At 48.9% G+C, this 20,331-nt stretch overlaps 1 protein-coding gene across 1 annotated transcript in view; it reads left to right on the forward strand.

The window, feature by feature from the left end:
• Positions 1 to 20,331, forward strand: part of GRIK4 (glutamate ionotropic receptor kainate type subunit 4) — a 501,670-nt gene that overhangs the window by 454,921 nt on the left and 26,418 nt on the right. Inside the window, exons 14-17 of the mRNA XM_061440611.1 lie at positions 10,001 to 10,110; positions 14,053 to 14,226; positions 17,903 to 18,068; positions 19,553 to 19,778. Coding sequence (XP_061296595.1) covers positions 10,001 to 10,110; positions 14,053 to 14,226; positions 17,903 to 18,068; positions 19,553 to 19,778 — 676 coding nt within the window. The remainder of the gene's footprint in view (positions 1 to 10,000; positions 10,111 to 14,052; positions 14,227 to 17,902; positions 18,069 to 19,552; positions 19,779 to 20,331) is intronic.

Genomic DNA, 20,331 nt, shown 5'->3' on the forward strand with positions numbered 1-20,331 from the left:
ACACACACACACACACATCCACCTGGTTCTCTCTGTCTCTCTGGAGAGCCTTACCCACACAGTTCCCCTGTCTGATCAACATTCCTTCCCCATCCCTGCCATTTTACTGAGGCACTAGGGTGTCACACAGCTGCTCAGATCTAATTTCTAACAGGGGGCCAAGCTGAGTAAAAATTGAGTGCTGGCGTGAACAGCTCACACTAAGCAGAACTGACGGTTTATGCATTTATTCAACAAATATTTACTTGCATTCCATGTGTGCAGCAGAATGCTTAGAAAGCATCAGAAAGTAAGCTGGGGAGAGGACAATCCTGAATTGACTAAACTGGGGGAGACCTGGTTAGAACAAGTCTGAGATGAACTGTGCAGAGTCTGAGACAAAAGAGGTTGTCAGAAACAGCTAATACCAAAGGGGAGCCCAGCAGAGTTCACCATGAGTGCCACAGTCTAAAATTATTATACATACAGAAGCTCTCTCTGACATAATAAGTGTTAAGCTGATGAAATTAAAGTTGGATACTGGGTGTTTATTATTTTGTAAATTTTCTCTAACATAGTTTTCTGTGAGCAAAAATACGATTCATTTAATGTAATTTATAATGACCCAGTCTCTTAGCTCTATATCCAAGGTCACCTGAGTCGTGAATGATAATTACCAAAAAAGTGAGCATCTGGTGAAAATCAAACCTGTGTCCAAAAGTGAAAATAATTAACACAAGGTATAAATGCCTAGTTAGAAATTCTTCAGAACCTTTCAAAATAACAGGCGGTGGCAGGTATATCTCAAGTCTAAAGATAATCAGAAGTAATTTGTGCCCTTCCAGCAATCTCAGATTATCTAGGTTCTTTCTCGAACATGGATCATCACGAGTTGGTTGTGGGATATTTTCCTTTCTCTAGAACCTTGGGGTATAATCTATTTCTGCCAGGCATATCCAGGATCAGAATCAGAAGACTGTTTTGCTCTTCGACCTCTACTCCCTGCCACTCAGAGGCTGGCTTTGGCATTTGTTATTGTCAATCTCTCCTGCTTATTAAAACCCCCTCTCTGTTCCTAGCATCCACATCACCATTTTCTCCTGCTGTGCTTCCTGTCTCTCTGAGTATTGCCTTCTTTACCATTTCTCTTGATTCTTCTCTCTCTGTTTGCCACTTAAATGTCTGTGGTCCTTTTCTATTCTCACTCTCCCAATTCTCTGCCTGGATAATCTCACCTGCTCCCAAACCTATAAATCTAACCCTGACTGCTCTCCTGAACTCTGGAAGCATATTTTAAATACATTACTAAGTCATCTCCAGACTTCCCAGGTGGCTCAGTGATAAAGAATCCGCCTGCCAATGTGGGAACCACGGGAGACACAGGTTCGGTCCCTGAGTCAGGAAGATCCCTGGAGGAGGAAATGACAACACTCCAGTATCATTGCTAGAATAATGCCGTGGACAGAGGAGCCTGACAGGCTACAGTCTACGGAGTCATGAAGAGTCAGACACGACTGAGCACCTGAGCACACAGGAGACATCTCCACATGGATATCTCACAGGCACCTCAAAAACAGTGACACAAACTGCATTTGGTATATTCCTCCCTCCTCCCCTCTGCATCTCCGCATCACAGCATCTCCATCCAGCCACCTGAGCCGCCCTGCGCTTGTCTTTCCTCAAATGTCCATTTGGTCCACTCACGTCCTACACAATCTGCATATATACTGATAATTCCTGCTCACTCTGCCTTGGTTCAGGCTCTCCCCATCTCTATCAACAACTGCTGCATCCCAGTGGCCTGTATCCTCCTTGAAGGCAGGCGTTTCTTTTCTTTTTATTTTTTAGGCTTTTAAAAAGTACTTTCTTTATTTTTATTTCCGGCTGTGCTGGGTCTTTGTTGCTGCATGTGGGCTTTCTCTAGCTGTGGTAAGAGGGGCTACTCTCTAGCTGCCGTGTGCAGGCTTCCTGTTGCGGTGGCTTCTCTTGTGGAACACAGGCCCTAGGGCACTCAGGCTTCAGTAGCTGCAGCACACAGCCTCAGTAATTGTGTTGCACGGGCTTATTTGCCCCGAGGCACGTGGAATCATTTTAGAGCAGGGATCATTGAGCCCGTGTCTCCTGCATTGGCAGGCAGATTCTTTGCTGAGCCACCTGGGAAGCCCCACTATCATATGGTATTAGACTATGCATTTTTATGGGATGATTTTTGGTATGGAAAATGTCATCATCCTAAACACGCAGCATTTATTTGAAAAGTATAGAAGGAAGAAAGGAAAGCGGGAGAAGTGTGAGGGATCCTGTGATTCTGTGAGCAATGAGCACCGGTTCCCTTTGTGGCTCACGGCCAAGCGTCACTGACTCCCAGGAACCTGGCTTCTGTCAGGAGGTCCAGTATTCTAGGCAGCAGGATGAGTGACCCGAATTGATTTCTTCTTTTTCTTTTTGGCCTTTACCCTGTTGGTCTTGAGAACAAAAAGTGAGAGAAAGCAGATGTTGGGGCAGCTCAGATTCATCAACAGGTCAGGCCTGCCATAGCTGCCACCTGAGCCCCCTACTCCCTCCCGCCCTGATGCCTGTGCATCCCACAGACAGCAAAGCACCCTCCTGAGAAGGTCTCAGAAACCCTGACCCAGGCCAGGTGAGCTTCCAGGTCAAACATAGAGGGCCCAGGCCTTTAGAATCTGGAGTGTCCCCTTGTACTCCACAGATGGGAATCCAGTGACTGGGAACATCAGAAGTTCAGGACTCTCTTCATTTCCTTGGCATATTAGTTGATTATTATTGAGAAGTTCAGTATGTAACATAGCAGTATAACCCCAAGGGCATTTTGCAGTCCAGGGGAGTTCACAGAATTGTGCATTTTGTAGTCCAGAGTTTTATAGAATTGATGCATACTATAAGCTTCCAAATATCTGTGAATGGAAGGGAGAAGAGCACAGAAAACAAAAAAACATTCATATTTGATGTTAGAGTATGTCATGTAGTTTTCTCTCTCTTATTTTTCTACAGAAGCAATTTGCCTAATGATGTTTTTCTCAGATTAATATTAAAGTAAGTTTGTATGCCTCAAGCACACACTGACTGTTGGAGCAAGGCCTCACCAGAGCATGCCAGAAGCCAACCTGGGGTTTGACATTTGGCACATAGAGCCCCCAGATGGATAATCAAGTTCAAAAAATTCAGCATCGATATATTCAAGGAGGTTGGGTGCATGTCCAGGATATTTGCATGTTGACTAACATCATCTGATGCCTCGTTATCCATGAAGCCCTTTCACATAACAATCTCTGGTTTACTACAGCAACCCCCCGAGGTAGACAGTAGAATTCTCGTTTCACACAGAAGGATTCTGAGGTCAGTGATGGCCAGTGGTGCAGGGGAAAGAAGAAAGATGGTGCAGTGGTGGGAGTGGCACAGAACCCAGGTTTTCAGTCTCCAAGTCCATACATTTCCAATGATCTATCTTTATGGTATAGTAGGTATATTTCCTTGTGTCAAGGACATGTGTTAGGTGATCTTTCAAGATCCTTTCTAATCTGATGATACTATCTATGATCCCAAGTAGTGCCCTGAACCAGCCAGAGCATCTAAGGCTCCCTTGAAAATGTGAGTTGGTGAGATCTCCCTGGTGGTCCAGTAGTTAAGAATCTGCCTGCCCATGCAGGAGACATGGGCTCGATCCCTGGTCTGGAAACTAAGATCCCACATGGTTCAGGAAACCAAGCCCATGAGCCACAACTACTGAGCCTCCAGGCCACAAATGGAGAGTAGCCCCAGCTCACCACAGCTAAAGAAGGCCCACATGCCCCAAGCAAGTGCCCATGTGCCACAACCAGGACCACCAAAAACAGGCAAACAAATAAATAAGTGTTTAGAAAATATGAGTTAATTATTTTCCCCTGCGATGTCCTGCTCCATCTTTGAATGACAAATGTGAAAGTTTGACGTTTTGTTCTTTTTTTCTTCTTAACCCTTGGCAAGAATCGTCTCTCTAAAGAAAAGTAAAAAAAAAAAAAAAAAGAGCAAACAGTGATTAAATTAAAAAATGAGCAAGAAATAAATGTCAACATTAAATTAACACCTGGCATTTTTTCTGGATGTATTAGTCATTTTTCAAGAAGGACTGTTTCATCTCAGAAAGACTGTCTAGGAAAATGGGGAATAATACTTAGTAAACCAATGAATCATTTCTAATACTGCTTAATACTCTGTTATAAGAAAATAGAAAATGAATAAAGTTCTATTCCTTAAAACTAAGTAACCTGATAGCCCGTATAATGGAAGTATGGTTCTCTGGATGTATAATCACATTAATATTGGTTACTTATAGAGTGCTTCTCTCTCAAGAAGCTGAAGGATTTTATCAATGTTACTATAGTAATTCTCACATCCCTACTTCATGTTGATTGCAGTGTTCCACTTTCTGGAAGAAGGAAACAGCACCCAGACAGGCAGAGTGGTTCACTCAGAAAGTCAAGGTCAGGACCAGGTTTAGAACTTAGGTTTTCTTGTGACAGATTTCCAATCAGCAAAGTGAAAATAGATATACCAGCATCTGGATTATAAAGGCAACAACCCCATCTGGGTGTTTTAAGTGAAGAGGAATTAATTGCTTACTTCTTTTTTCCTCTTAGAGTCAGAGGTGGGAAGTGCATTCTAAACCAAAATATCAAGACAGTCCACTGCAGACACACTGAGGGAGTTATCCCTGGGTTCCTGGGGTGGACCAAGAATCTCCTCCTTCTGCTTCTTCCAGAAGGATTCATGGAGACTGTGTCTGTCTTATCTGTTTCTTCAGCCCTAAAGAGTGTTTTATTGACCACTGATGACAACTGGTAGTGGAAAGAAACTTCTGTATGAATGGCCATTTAGTTCTACAGACTGGCAAGACCACATGGAGGACAGGATAAGCCTTTGTCATTGGTTCTGCTGGAGAGGGAAGAGTTCTGCTGGAGGAAGAGAAGGAGCAGCATTGATGGCCCAAGTCTGTGTGTCAGGAAATGGTGATGCGGGTGCACAGCCCTCACACAGACACAGGAGAGCCCACTGCACATCTGAGCCACTCTGTCTTGACTTCCTTGGGAAGGCTGAGGTGGAACTGAGTTCCAAAGCTTGCAATTACCGGCTTCTAAGAGCCAGCCTTCCAGAAGAGAGCCTGGTATTACCCTAATCACTTCCTGGGGGAGCCCTGGGGAAGCCCTCATGATTCATGTATTATAACCCACAAAAACTCTAGGAGTTATAGAAAGGGAATGTGGCCAGATGGAATTCTCCCTCCAGGCATCTTTAGCACGTGCTACTACAGGACAGAAAATTGGATTTCTTGTCCGTGAGGGAGGGCTATAAAAGGCAGTTCCCTCTTTCGTCATACACCATCTCCCCCACCTCTCTCACACATGGCTCCCATTAGACAGTTGTTGTTCAGTCGCTAAGTCGTGTCCGACCCTTTGCAACCCCATGGACTGTAGCCCGCCAGGCTCCTCTGTCCACAGGATTTCCCAGTCTAGAGTACTGGCGTGGGTTGCCATGCCCTCCTCCAGGGGATCTTTCCCACCAAGGGATTGAACCTTCGTCTCCTGCATTGGCAGGTGGATTCTTTACCTCTGAGCCACCAGGGAAGCCCATTAGACTGGGGTGGGGCGGGAGCCAACACTTACATAGCACTTACTGTGTGTTAAAACAATGCAAGAGGTAGGTTTTATGATCACCCCCATGTTACAGAAGACATGGAGACCTAGAGAGCTTACGTAACTTGCCCAAGATCCCATAATTGTATATGGTACAGCCAGGATTCAGTCCTGGGCAGGCTGACTGCAGAGTCTGCATGTTAATTCATTACCTGTCTTGCACTACGTGGCCCCAATGTCCTTATGCATTTGGCTCCAGACTCTGGGCAAGCAATTACTTTCTTACTATAATGTCATTTCTTCCAGTAAATGTGCAATGAAGTATCAGTGAGTTTATGGATTTTTTTAAGGATAAGAGGAATTTTCACCAGGCAAGAGGAGATTAGTTCCACTCTGTAACTCCGTGAACAGCTCCACTGCTGACATTCAAAGGGCCTCGCCACTCAGGGATTGTAGTCATTTGGTTACCAGCCCCGTCTCGCTCACCATCCGACAGCATCCGTGATGCTGGCTCTGATGTGGTCAGTCTGAAGCACAATACAAAAATCAAGGAACCAGTTCCCATTTTGGTGCCACCTAATTTGCAGCCCCATTTACAGGGCTTGGCCTGACCTAGACATTTGGGGCATAGACTCTGTATCACCAATTATCTACCTTCAAAGTTGTTGTCTTCACCAGAAGGAACAGGCCCAAAATGTAGTCAACAGAGACATGTAAAAATCAATAACAGGGTCCCCATAAAGGATGGTTTCTTGTCGTTCACTCACTCAGTCATGTCCGATTCTTTTCGACCCCATGGACTGCAGCACACCAGGCTTCCCTGTTCATCACCAACTCCCAGAGCTTGCTCAAACTAATGTCCATTGAATTGGTGATGCTATCCAACCATCTCATCCTCTGTCACCCCCTTCTCCTGCCTTCAATCTTTCCCAACATCAGACTCTTTTCCAGTGAGTCAGTTCTTCACATCAGGTAGCCAAAGTACTGGAGTTTCTGCTTCAGCATCAGGCCTTCCAATGAATATTCAGGGTTGATTTCCTTTAGGATTGACTGGGTTGATCTCTTTGCTGTCCAAGGGACTCTCAAGAGTCTTAAATGATGATGGGTATAAATAAATAATGTTTAGAGTACTTTAAGGGGGTGAGATCAAGTAGGCTGGGATTCTGTTGGCATTGGGGAGAAGGCGTGGGATTAATTAGGGAGTTTATTGAAGCAAATTGTAAAGATACAACGGAGAGGAAGATGCGGTACAGCTGCCGTTTGAAAGAAGGAGAGCACGGTATCCCTATGGCACAGCTTGACAAATGAGCACCAGAGAAATTGAAACCATCACCAGTGATGTGAGCACGGCACTTAACCTCCCTGGGTCCCATTTCTTCCATCTGTCCATATGGAGAACTGAGTACTGAAATCCAAAGAACAGAGTGAAGCATTTTGAGTTCTTCTGAAGAAAAGCGTCACCATCATATATCCATATATCCAATGGGTTAAGGAAAACCTGTTATTAGGAAGAAATGCCAGTGGCATGTGACACCTGATCTACCCCCCAGCACCAGTAACTCAGATGTCTGTTGGGAAGGAAGCAATCGAAAGCATCCTCATAGAAAAAAACGGGAGGCGTTCAGAGCCTTGCAAGTAACATACTTCTCTTTGGCACCATAAAAACGGCTTGGGCTCAGTCCAAGCCTAGTCTGTGCAAGCCCAGACCCACATCTCAAATGACTGCCCATTCCTTGCTCTTCTGGTTGGCGTCAGTCAATCGCACGTGGAATCAGATGTTGCCTTGCCAACGTGACTGATATGTTTCCAGGGGAGCTCTGTTTATGTCTTGATCCTTGTTTGTGTGATGCTCTGTGTTTTCTAACTCAAGTCTCCAGGAATTTTTCCCATGGCTGTGCATCACTTCTTATCACCCATAACCAAATATGGCAGCTTTAAATAGTGCTGTCATTTTCCTCAATTTCATTCGTTGTGATATAATCAGGTATAGATTTCTGACATTGAGCATCTAATGAGGTTTCAGATTCAGAGAGCAACAATGGAAGAATTTTTTTCTCCTGGATATCTCTCAGTTGGGAGACACAGAGTGAAGCAGTCATGAGTGACAGGTGTAGAATTCACGTACGTTTGCCCAGAGAAGCTCCAGGGCATAGAAGGACCCCAAGAGTGGCCCAAACGAGTGATTTTCTGCTGCAGGTGTGTAGATGTAATGAGTATCTTCATCCCCTTCTGGACTCAGTCCGTCTCTTCCTGCATCTGCACTGGCTTTTAGGATGATGGTGAAGGCATGGTTAGTCTGTGATGGACATGGAAATGACTAACGGGGGACTCCAATTCTGCTGTCTTGCGTCTTTCTTCCCATTAGACAATTTACATAGTGATAGGGCCGTACGTATTCAAATGGTCTTCTCCCTGTTTCTCTGCTGTTCCCCTCGTCACGGGGCTTTGTCCCTCAAGCTGTTTTATTTTCCCAGTCACCTGAGTGTTCTCTGCAGCTCAACATGAACACACATGAGGCAGAGAAATTGCAGTTGGTATCAGAGGGCAGTTCCCTGGTCTAAGCCACATTGGGAGAGAAATCCAATTTCAGACAGACCACCCCAGGGGTCACTGTCACACTGATGAAGGACTTCAGGATCCAAGAACCAGTGCCCCACTGGCAGAGGGTAAGCTTTGACTTCACTCTGTACCCTCTGGACTATGTCCTCAGGGGGAGAATAAAATTATACTCCCAAGTGCTTTGGGAATTTGTCTATTGGCTCACTAGGAAAGGATGGAGAACTCACCAGAAGAGCAGTTGAAAATCAGCCACAATTGGGGTTTGTGCAGATACAACAGGGCCTTGCAGCATTGTCTCCCCTGGTCTTTAGACGCTGCCTTGGGAGCAGCTGTAGTTACCTGCAGTTTCTCAGCGTTATCTCATGGTCTGGCTGTCCTTGGATAACAAAAGCCCAGAAAGCTGATTGAGATCAGCTCAGTGTTGGCATAGATAGCTCCCCTTGGTGTCTCTGGGAATCCCAGTACAAAATGACATACCTTGATATTGACAGCAGGTTGTGCCATGACCGATATGTCCTTGAACTTGAAAGTTTACCTGTTCATAGCACTCCTGAGCTTAATACTGGTTTTCTATCCTATCCATGGACCTCCTAGATTCCTGGAATCATAAAGTCATATCATTTTTTATTTAGAATGGTCTTTAGGGAGCATCTGTTCCAGTGGTTTCATAGTAAGTGGAAGAAGCAGCCTGGTTCAAGACCAGGGCAGCAGTGGGAGCTGTAGAGTGGGACCCTGTCTTGAGTGAACAGCTACCACTCAGCTCCAGCTGGTTGAGAATTAGGCCCAATGTGGCCAGATCATCCATTTTTAAAGCCAGAAATCTGGATTTTTCTGTGAAACGTCCTAGTCACTTAATGTTGACAGCTTATCAAAATGAGTAAACACTATAAGTCAACAAACAAGTGGTCTGTGGGCTGCAGGTCACCACGGTATCACCTTTGATCTAGATCAGCTCCAGTAGAGTCTGGAGAGGGGTGTGCACTTGCCTGAGACCACACTGCTAAAGACCAGGAGCAGATTCTGAAATTCCTTCCTTCTCATCCCATCTCACTTTCCTGCAGAAAATGCCCCCCCGCCAGAGTGTGGTTCCCAGCTTTCTGGCTGGTTCTTGGCTCCATCCTTTGGCTCCCATGACTCTGCCTGGCCTAGGAACAATGATGTTTTCCCGCAGTATCCTGGGCTGCATCAGATGCCCTGGGCTTTGTGTCAGCAAGCATGCATTCGAGTCCCAGTTCTTCCACTGATGAGCTGTCTAACCTTGGACACATCTCTTGAATGCCTTAGGGCTTTGATTTCTTTCTGAATACAATGAAAATAGGAATCTGGGTTCTTCACAGCACCCAGTTTGAGATTTACATGAGAAGATGTTAACATGTATGTGAGATCACCCTGCAAACCAAAAACCAAGGATGCCTATCAAATTAGCATCCTTGTAAGAAAGACATGAGTGGCAGAGGGGGCTACATGCCCTCGGACATCAACAGCTCTAAGGTGCTTCAGAGCCCATCCACGCTGCCCCTGGAGGACGTGGGGACACATATAAGGGACACTGAGGGCTGTTCTATTGCCCAGCACAGAGCCCCCTTCATCCTAGGAAGTGATGAAGCCTTAAGCTGTTCTTTAGTTTCATCTACTGAGTTAAGGGCTGCGTAGATGTTTCAGAGCAGACCCCTCTACACCTTCAGCCCCTGTGTCATTTAAATCAATCACCCATAACCCAAGGCAGTGCAATCTGGGCCCATTCCCAGCTCACCAACCCCTCTGCCCTCCCCTGCCCAAGGGCTGTGCTGACTGAATGCATACATGAATCTCGTTTCTGTCTCCATTTCCAGGGACGCAGACCCGGCTATTTCTCCTTCCTGGACCCATTTTCTCCGGGTGTCTGGCTCTTCATGCTTCTAGCCTATCTGGCCGTCAGCTGCGTCCTCTTCCTCGTGGCTCGGTACTGGCTTCTCCCCTTCCCTGTCCCCACACCGCCACCTCGTGTCCACCTCTGGGAACTGCATGGGCGGGGGTGGGGAGCAGGAGGGGGCGGATGGAGAAGACCATCCGCCAAACCAGACCAAGACCATGGTGCCAAACCAGAGGAATGGGAAACGGGCTCAGGACCCGAGCCACTCGGCCCTGCTATCAGCCGGGCATTGCCCGTCCATCTATCTACATACCCGTCCCCTGATATGCACAACACAGACAGGCGAGCTTGTCCGAATTTGTGCCCCTTGCCTCTTACCCCTCTCATTCCCCAGTCTCCAGCCCCCTGCCTTGGGAGAGAAGAGGAGGGGAGGAAGGTGGTGGGAAGACTACTCTGATTAAGTGCTCTGCCTTTGGCTGCCCTGGCATCTGTCCTCGCCAGGACCTGCCACAAAGTGCTGAGTGACAGGAAACAGAGCCTGCAAATCCGGAGTAGGGAACCAGCAGCCTCGGTGACACAGGCAAGGGAGACGGCCTCCTCTGCAGAGGACCTGGCCCTTCCCCAGCCCGGGTCTGTCTGTAAAAACACAGCTGCCTTGTTGAATGGAGACCGTGTAGGGCGGCTGGCAGCAGCAGGGCAGGATGGAGAGCAGCATTGGCAAGCAGCTCTGAGTTGAGACACATGGTCCAGATTGGGGGTCGGGGAGGAGAAGAAACCCGCCCCCCATCTCCCTGGACACGAGAGAGTGTCCCTGAGCCCAGGAAGAAGCCAAGGAGCATCCCAGGAGGATGCGCAGAGAGGGTCATTTCTCTCTAAGGCTAAGTTGGGCTTCAGGAGAGCCCACTTACTATCCAGAGGCAGAGCCAGCTCCCGTGGTTCAGGGTCATTCATGCAGATCCCTGCTTCCTGCTCAGAGCTCAGCTGATCACCTCAGAGGAGCCAAGACCCACTCAGAGTAAGAGTCTAGGGGGCCGACAGTGGCTCTGGTCCAGCTGTCTGCTCTCCTCTGCCTCGGGGCTACAGGGGCAGCGCTGGCCTATTCTGTAGTGAACGGTCCACCTCTATGGGGTGGGGTCTTCCCCAGAAGCATGTCTATTCATTGCTCAAGGGTAGTCTGTGCTCCCTCCAGCTAGAAGATGGAACTCCCAGGAGGGAGGTGATGCGTGTATAATTATGGGTGATTTGCATCGTTGTACAGAGGAGACCAGGCTTCCCTGGTGGCTCAGATGGTAAAGAATCCTCCATTTGCAATGCAGGAGACCCAGGTCCGATCCCTGGGTCGGGAAGATCCCCTGGAAAAGGAAATAGCTACCAACTCCAGTATTCTTGCCTAGAGAATCCCATGGACAGAGAAGCTTGGTGGGCTATGTCGGTGGGCTCTCAAAGCACAACCAACTAACACACACACACACACACACCAGGAACCAACACAACATTGTAAAGCAATTTCCCCCCAGTTAAAAATAAATTTTAAAAAATGAAAATGGAGCCCCAAGGATCTTCGGAGTACGAACCCCTAGGGCAGTTCCCAGCCTGCCCAAGAGGCATGGCATCACCCAGTCCATGCCTCTTCCAGTGGAGATCAAAGCCAGGTTCAGGAAGTCATTCCCGACCCCTGAGATCCAGCCGAAGGGGGAAGGCCTTGCTTACAACCTGGTCATCATCACAGGGTGCTGCATGTGCCACTTGGGTGCCACCTACCCCGCTTGGGCCTGTAGCCATGGCCACTGTCAAGTATCTGTTGTCAGTGTCGACTGGCAAGGCGCGGGAGCTGGCACACCATCTGACACGTCCCCTCTGCACTTCGCTGGGCTGTCTGCGGCTGCTCACAGGAAGCTGTCTGCCTGAGTCTCGGCTCCGCTGCCCCGGAATTCTCTCTTGTTCCCTTTGATTGAGCCCCTGTGTGTAGAAAGTCATGGTTCTCAGGTGGCCTTGAGGGCCTGGAAGTGGTATTAGGGCGTGGCTATCAGATACATACATACACACGCACACACACACAAGACCGCTTCACCCTGCCTGCCACAGCCTGAAACTTTTCGATCAGCCCTGGGGGCTTAAACAGCCCCTCTCTCCTGCCATCCACATTCACACACACACTGCCCCCCCAGGATCCAGAATTAACAAAAAGATAAGCCAAAAAATGGTACTAGAGGTCTGATCATACATCATATATATCATACAATATGTATACACACACACACACACACACACACACAGACATACAGGTCACTTGATACGAAGAGCTAGTTCATTGGAAAAGACCCTGATGCTGGGCAAGATTGAAGGCTGGAGGAGAAGGGGACAACAGAAGATGAGTTGGTTGGATGGCATCACTGATTCAATGGACATGAATTTGAGCAAACTCCAGGAGACAGTGAAGGACAGAGGAGCCTGGCGTGCTCCAGTCCAACATGGCCTTAGCAACTGAACAACAGCAAAATACATATAATATCCTATATAAGTAATATCTGAGGGTAGGGTAATCTGGCCCAGGCAATAGCTTTCAAACTGGGTTCCCAGGGACGTGGAGGCTCCTGGTAGATGCGGACACATGGAGGGGCGGTGAAGAGGCTAGGCACACAGAGCTCTGCGGCCTCAGCTCGTCTTCATTCAGACCAGCTCCACTCTTCTCTCTCATATATTGTACTTCTGGGTAAGATTTTAAAGGGGAAAAGATGTTTGAAAACCACTGCTCTATGACAGCCATTCCCAGGCCAGCTGATATCAGAGTCATTCAGGGAGCTTTAAAAAAAACTTGAATGTCTAAGTCAGATCATCTCAGAATCTCTAGGGATGAGGCCCCGGGAATCTGTAGTTCTGAAGCTCACATCCAACCACCCGTAGGCTTGGGAACCACTGGGGTGAAGCCACACGGGTACGATCCAACCCCACAGCCCCTGGAAGGAAGGAGGATGTATGGGGGCAGGGGCCAGAGATGGCACACTGGCCTTGTAATCAGGAACAAGCAGCAGCGAAGGAAATGCGAACCAGCCCCTCAGCATAGCACCTGCAGCCTAGGCTGAGCAAAGGGACAGGAGGGCCGGGGAAGACGATGACATCGCGTGAACACGCAGACCTGCCCTTCTTGGCGTATGTCCAGATGCGTCTCCCACATCAGAGGTGGAAGGCTTTGTGTGGGAGGCAGGCTGGGGAAGAGGGAGGGCGTGTGTCTGGTGGGCAGGAAGTTAGGGCATCAGAGACATCAGAGGTACCGCTGGGAGAGAGGCCAGCATGAGGCTGCGAGGGACAGTCGAAGAAGCCTGTGTGCCTTGTCAACCCTATGTGCCCATCGCGCTCATCCAGGGAGCCCTGAGACATGCTGAGGCCCAGGCCGTATCTGGACAAATGAAATCAGAACCTCTGGGCATGGAATCCAGGTGTTGGGATTTTTTAAAAAGCTCCTGGGTGAGTCTGAAACACAGACAGGGTTGAGAACCAGGGCTGGAGGGAACCACTGGGGCCAGTGGTTTGCAAAGTGTGGTCCCTGGACCAGTGGCATCCCCTTCTCCCAGGAACCTGCAGATTCGTAGGCCTCACCCAGACTTAGCGAATCAGACACTTCAGGGCTGGGGCCCAGCGATCTGTGTTTTCACAAGCCTTCTTGGTGATTCTGATGTCAGTTACATTTTGAGAATTTCCACTCTGGGTTGAGAGTTTTCAATCCACGGCTCTTTGGGGCCTTAGGGTTCTCTCTGTGGTCACTTCGGGGGAGCAAAAAAGACAGAACTAGCAATTCCCAGCCATCCACCCCCGTAACTTGATTTATTTTGAAAAAATTAAGATGTTTCTTTGATTAAAGAAAGTTCCAAAACTGCCAACATAGTCCAACAGAAGGGAGCTGGCTTGCCCAAGGCCGCAGGCAGCTACCAAGGTCCAGGGGTCAGGCCAGAAAGAAGAGCACCCCCACCCCCCCAGCACCCCTTCTTCATGCCCACCCTCCACGGCGCTGATGTGTGTTCCTTTCTCCCACAGACTGACCCCCTACGAGTGGTACAGCCCCCACCCGTGTGCCCAGGGCCGGTGCAACCTCCTTGTGAATCAGTACTCCCTGGGCAACAGCCTCTGGTTTCCCGTCGGGGGCTTCATGCAGCAGGGCTCTACCATCGCCCCGCGCGCCTTATCCACCCGCTGCGTCAGTGGCGTCTGGTAAGATCCTGGGGTCCTCAGATGAGCCCTGATCTGGCTTCTCGCAGGCAGGAACCTCAGTTCCACCCTCGGACAGCCTCTGCCAGCTCAGAGGGCCGGTGGGGTAGGGTGGGGGGAAGGTGCAGTGGGGGGTGTTCTTTGTGCCATCTTCTCTCCTTCCCCCTTCCCCCGCCTTGGAGATGCGGAGGGAGCCGAGGCACAAAAGGAGGCCCGATGAGAAAACGCCTTGAAAGCCCAGGCAAGGCAGTTATACCGTCCTGACCTGAGAATGACTGGCATTTGAGAGGCAGGGCCTGAGAAGTCATGTGCAAATTTGTGCAAATGTGCACAGGGTGTAGCAGGAAGTCCTGGCCCTCCCCCCACCAACCCCAAGTCACATCACTCCCCCTCCGGCAGCTTTCTGGAGCTCTGTCCCTCTGCTCCTGCCTCTGGGCCTGCCAGTTGTGTCCTCCTCAGCAGGTGTAGAAAAATGCAAGCTCTTAGTGGCTCAGAGTTGGACGGGACCTCAGGGTCTAAGTTGACAGCAGGGTCCACAGGGCCGTTGGCCAGCTCCTTCTCCTCTTGGATCAGGCAGGGCAAAAGGAAGGGGGTGAAATGATTCAAGGTGCGGGGAAGCTCCCTGAAAATTTGGAAGTGCCACATGAATGTTTGAACTGACCACTGCTATTAGACCATTCATTTGGGGGGAATGAAATATCGATGTAGCCTTGAGAGGCAAGTTCTCCGTCCTCACTTAAAAGCCCACTGTCGGGTTTGGTGTCACAGCTTTTAGGGCTTACAGCCTTCATTCTCTCCCCTCCTTCTCAGCCTGTGTAAGCTGGAGGAAAGGGGAAGGGATGAGGATGCTGGGCATGGTGGAGCATCTGGACTGTTACCTGGGAGTCACTGGACTGGGGCTGATCCTAGCAGGTGGAAACACAGGCAGGACTGATAAGTGACAAATACAGTGGGATTTAAATCACTGGGGCAGGATGCTCATCCATGATCACAGCCAGCACAGGAGTCACTGAGTGTATCACCATGGGGAGCCCAGCCTCACGTTCCCCGGCAGAAAGGAGACCTCGGCAGGCACAGTTGCAGAACCCTCTAAAAAATCCAGGAAATCTGGGCAGAGACCCGGAGATGAGATGTCAGCTGCAGATTTTGATCCCTTTCTACCTGGGCTTTTCCATCCAAAGGGGCATGTTACCATGTGGCGCCAAGTGGGGCTCCATTGCCTGCTCCCTTAACCTGTCAGCTCACACCTCCAGGAATTCCCTCCCCTAGAGGACATCTGCCCTGGTGCCGAGGGGACCACCTGTCCTGCAGGTTGTTGACTCAGCCCACTGGCTCAGGAGGGCTTTAAATAGCTGGCCCCAGGTGGCTCGGTTACCCTGCTCCAGAGTGTGTGTGGGAGGGAGGCTTGGCCCTCCCCAGCCTGACCCAGGGGTGTTGGTGTGCCCGTCTGCCTCTTGGAGCTCTTGGTTATGAAATCACAGCCTCGGTTTGTTGGCTCCTTGGAGAGTGGGAGGTCAGAGGACCCGGCCTTTATGACCTACCATGGCATCCTCATCCAGAGCAAGTGACAGAAAATATCATGTCTCTAACAAGAATGCCAGCTTCACAATAAAATGCCCGTTTGGCACAGGAGCAAGCCTCTGTTGACCCCTCTGGAGGGAGCTTGGGTGTGATTTGCTTTCTCAGCAGAGGTGATGGGCTTCCACTGAGCTCCTTAGGCTCTTGGAACTGTCCCCTGTGACCAGTGGCATAAACAGCCACATGGCTGTCCAGGGTGGAACAGATCCCAGAGTGTAGCTGTGTGGTTGAGGGAACCTCCCCAGCCAGCTCTGAGGTCATGTCCACACCCAGGGCTCATTAACCCACAACAGTGGATCAGAGCAACTTCCGGATGCTCACCTCCACCTGGGGAGCACTCACCACCACCCCCAGCCTCTTCTGGGGGAGGCTCATGAGAAACAACTTCCAAGAGGGTGTAAGAACTCTGGCAGGAGCAGGAAAGCCAATTTGAGGATGGAGGGACTCCTGGCACTTACAGGTCACCAGTAGGGAAGGTAGACAAATGATTTTCATCCCCCTTGTGATGAAATGGGACTGTCTCTACTTGTCTCTGTATCTCATGCTCATCTCATCCTTTACAGATAATTAGTCACTAACGACATGTTATCTGATCTGATCCAAGACAGGTAAACCAGGCATTATTAGGGTGTTCAGTTGCTAAGTTGTGTCCAACTCTCTGCGACCCAATGGACCGTGGCCTGCCAGGCAAGAATACTGGAGTGGGTTGCCATTTCCTCCTCCAGGGGATCTTCTTGACCCAGGGATCAAACCTGAGTATCTTGCATCTCCTGCACTGGCAGGTGGCTTCTTTACCACTGTCCCACCTGGGAAACACAAAGCAGGCATTATTATCCCCCATTTATTAGTCAAGCAAACGACCTCAGAGGTATTGTGTAGCTTTCCCCCAAGGTCTCACAGGTGTAATTAGACAAAGCCAGAACTAATGCCAGGTCTCTTACTGGTGGTCTGGGGCATGGATCTGGTGGGCTGGCTTGTGGATGTGCCTGTCAAGTTGATGGGTGCACCTGTCCTTTCACTCCTGGAAGAAAGCGTACAGGCCAAGGGGGTAAGGGGACTTCCTGCTCTTGCAAACCCACCTGCAAGCTGCCCTCCCGCAGCCCGTGGCAAACACTGTGCCTTCATTGGCAATGACTTCGTAATGAATTGAAGCCTCATTAATTCCGACTCCACTGATTCAGAATTTGGCAATTCGCCAGCCTCAGTTATGCTTACATATATCTTTGAACCCCTATAAACAAATGGATTAGAAAGCAGATCCATACTGCTGACCAGATGGTAGAAGTCCTGTTTAACCTACTTAAGTGAACAAACTGGTTTTAATGACTTTAGCGTGTGTGCTGCCTGAGCTGCAGAGCTATTCTAATTTTAAATGAGTTCAATCTACCCAATGAAACAACCTTCCGTTTTGAAATAGCATGACCTTTGTAAGAGTGTTTTCTAATTCCAACTTCTCAGCGGCTCAAAGGTGCTTGTCATCAGTTTGTCTTGAAGAGCTCCCTCTCTGACGATTTGTGGAACTGGTTTTAGAATACGAATTTCTCCATATGTTACTTGGCCACGTGACTTTGCTTCTCTCGGCCTCGGTTTCCTCTTCTGTAAAGTCACAATAAGAATTTCACTTCCCTGAGTTGTAGGGAGCACAGGAGCTGGAGGGTGTGGCTCTCCGTGGGTGCTCAGTACATGACAATGCTCCTCTGAAGGTCAGCTGCATCATGAGGTGGGGGAAGTGTCCCGCCATAGCTCTGAAGAGAGCCCCCAGAGCTGACACCCTTAGCTCATTCACTAGCTCTTTGCTCACTGTGTCTCAAGCTGTTTCATGTTCACAGACACACTTCTTTTGAGTAGTAACCCAATAATCACCTCCTTTAGGAAATAAGAGAAAGAGAGCCATGGTCTTCTTCGAGGCAACCCTCCCAAGCACTGTTCATTTCTGTTAATATCATATGCCCTGCCTCCTTTCTCTTCCCCCACTAAGCTGAGGGCTCTTTCAGAAGAAGAGGGCCACCTGCCCTCTCCCATGTCACAGCAGGACTGGGAATGGGGGCTAAGACTCCTGGGGGCCTGGGCAATGATGACTTCCTGGTCTTTTCCTGCGTAGGTGGGCATTCACGCTGATCATCATCTCATCCTACACGGCCAACCTGGCAGCCTTCCTGACCGTGCAGCGCATGGATGTGCCCATTGAGTCAGTGGATGACCTGGCTGACCAGACTGCCATTGAGTATGGCACGATTCACGGAGGCTCCAGCATGACCTTCTTCCAAGTAAACCCATATGGTTGCTCACCAGCATCGGGAGTTGGGCAGGATAAAGTTGAGATGTTTGTCTGCTGGAGATAAAAACATCTCTCCTCATCTCATCCTCCCTTTTGAACCCCTAGTTTGGATGTCCTCATGGGGCTCATTTTCCCCCCTTGCTCCCCAAAATATCCCTGGAACCAGGTCCCCAGAGCATTGGGTTAATGCCAGCCTTGTCCCTGAGTGTTGATCATGAAGGATTAGTGCTGCTTAAGATGATTTTAGTGATCGAAATGTTTTTTAATTGCAATAGTTTCATATTTACTTTAATAAGCATTAGAAAAAATATGTGGTGAAGCTAACCTATACTTATATTACTGTATAGGATGAGGCTAATGCATGCTTTAAAAAATTTTTGTAGGGTAAATTTTATTAGTAGTACTTAGACAAAGCAAGATTGGAGTAATACACTAATGAATGAAGTGTAAGGAACTTTTTTAAGCTGAACTGGTTTCACTGATCCTAGACTATATAGATCTCAGATGGGGACTGTTTTGGCTTCTCTGAGTTTCCCTTGCAAGGCTCAGGAGCGGATCCTGCCACAATGCATGTTAGCTGGCCAACCAGAGCTGGGCTAGACACAGAAATAGTTTGTGTTGGCTTCAGGATCTCTAGGGAAGCAGATTTCCCTGGAGTCTGTGATTGTCTAAGCAGCCTATGACCCAAGAAGTTCATTTTCACATGCAACAGGTCCAAGGCCTTCAGTTTTCTGTTTTCCGTACACGTCTCAGAGCTGCTGGCACAGGGACCATGAAGGCATCATGCAAACATAGGGTTTGGATAATCCCCCAGAAATCTCTGTCTCCTTCTTATTTGTACCTGAGAAGCCAGCATTGGATATGTGATGATGGACTGGTTCAGAGTTGATAGAAAAGGGCTGGCATTCGTCCTTTGGATGATGTCTCTTAGAAGTCCAGAATGAATCTGAGCTCACTGCCTCCCAGAAGGACAGTGGAGGGTACAGCCAGAATACCCATACTCACTTTGATCAGCGTGTGGAGGTTGGCAATGGAAGACCCCTTGAGGGTGGATGAGGCAGATGCAGTGATCCAGCCAGTAGGCGGAGTTTGCAGCACCTTCAGATCCTGTTCCTTCTCCGTTTTTCTCTGTGTGTGTGCATGTTTAGTCGCTCAGTCGTGTCCAACTCTTTGCGACCCCATGGACTGTAGCAGGCTCCTCTGTCCATGGGATTCTTTAGGCAAGAATACTGGAATGGCTGCCATTCCCTTCTCCAGGGGCTGTCTTTCTGTAAAAGTTATCAGAATCACAACCCTCTCCTCCGCCATTGAGCAGCGGCAGCTGAGAGATGAAAGGGAACAGGTTCTTGAATGCAAGGAGGGGACTGAGTAGCGGAAGGACCAGGATTTGGGGGACCACTTGTATCTCTCCCTTTGCAGACCACTATCTGCTTTCGCTACCCTCAACCTGCTTCCTTGTGTTCTTTTCCCCAGAATTCCCGCTATCAGACCTACCAGCGCATGTGGAATTACATGTATTCCAAGCAGCCGAGTGTGTTTGTGAAGAGCACGGAGGAGGGGATCGCCAGGGTGTTGAATTCCAACTACGCCTTCCTTCTGGAGTCCACCATGAATGAGTACTATCGGCAGCGAAACTGCAACCTCACTCAGATTGGGGGCCTGCTGGACACCAAGGGCTATGGGATTGGCATGCCAGTCGGTATGCAGGAGAGGATCAGCCTCTTCGGGTAGCTCACCCAGGCAGGCTCAGGGCAGCTCAGACCACTGAAGGCAGCCTTCACGCCAACAGCCCCTGTTTCTAGAACCAATTTCTCAGTGACTTGAGGCAGGCATTCTCAAGGTTGTTTTTTTTTAAAAGCAAACCCTCATACTTCACGTCATCAGGGATCAGTTCTCAGTCTTTAGTTACTGAAGGGTTAATTGACTAGATTTTTTATAATTTTGTTTATTTATTTTTGGGTGCACTGGGTCTTCAGTGCTGCTGAGGCTTTTCTGTAGCTGCAGCAAGCAGGAGCTACTCTCTGCGTTGCGTGGGCTTCTCATTGTGATGGCTTCTCTTGTCGTGAAGCACAAACTCCAGGGCACACAGGCTCCAGTAGTTGCGACAAGTGGGATCTTGCCAGATCAGGGGTAGAACCTGTGTCTCCTGCATTGGCAGATGGATTCTTTGCCACTGAGCCACCAGGGAAGCCCTTGTTAGTTTTTAATTGCGTGATTACTAAAGGGCACTCAGATGCCCCTGGTGGATATCT

The sequence above is a fragment of the Bos javanicus genome, chromosome 15 (assembly GCF_032452875.1).
Source record: "Bos javanicus breed banteng chromosome 15, ARS-OSU_banteng_1.0, whole genome shotgun sequence".
NCBI lineage: Eukaryota > Metazoa > Chordata > Mammalia > Artiodactyla > Bovidae > Bos > Bos javanicus.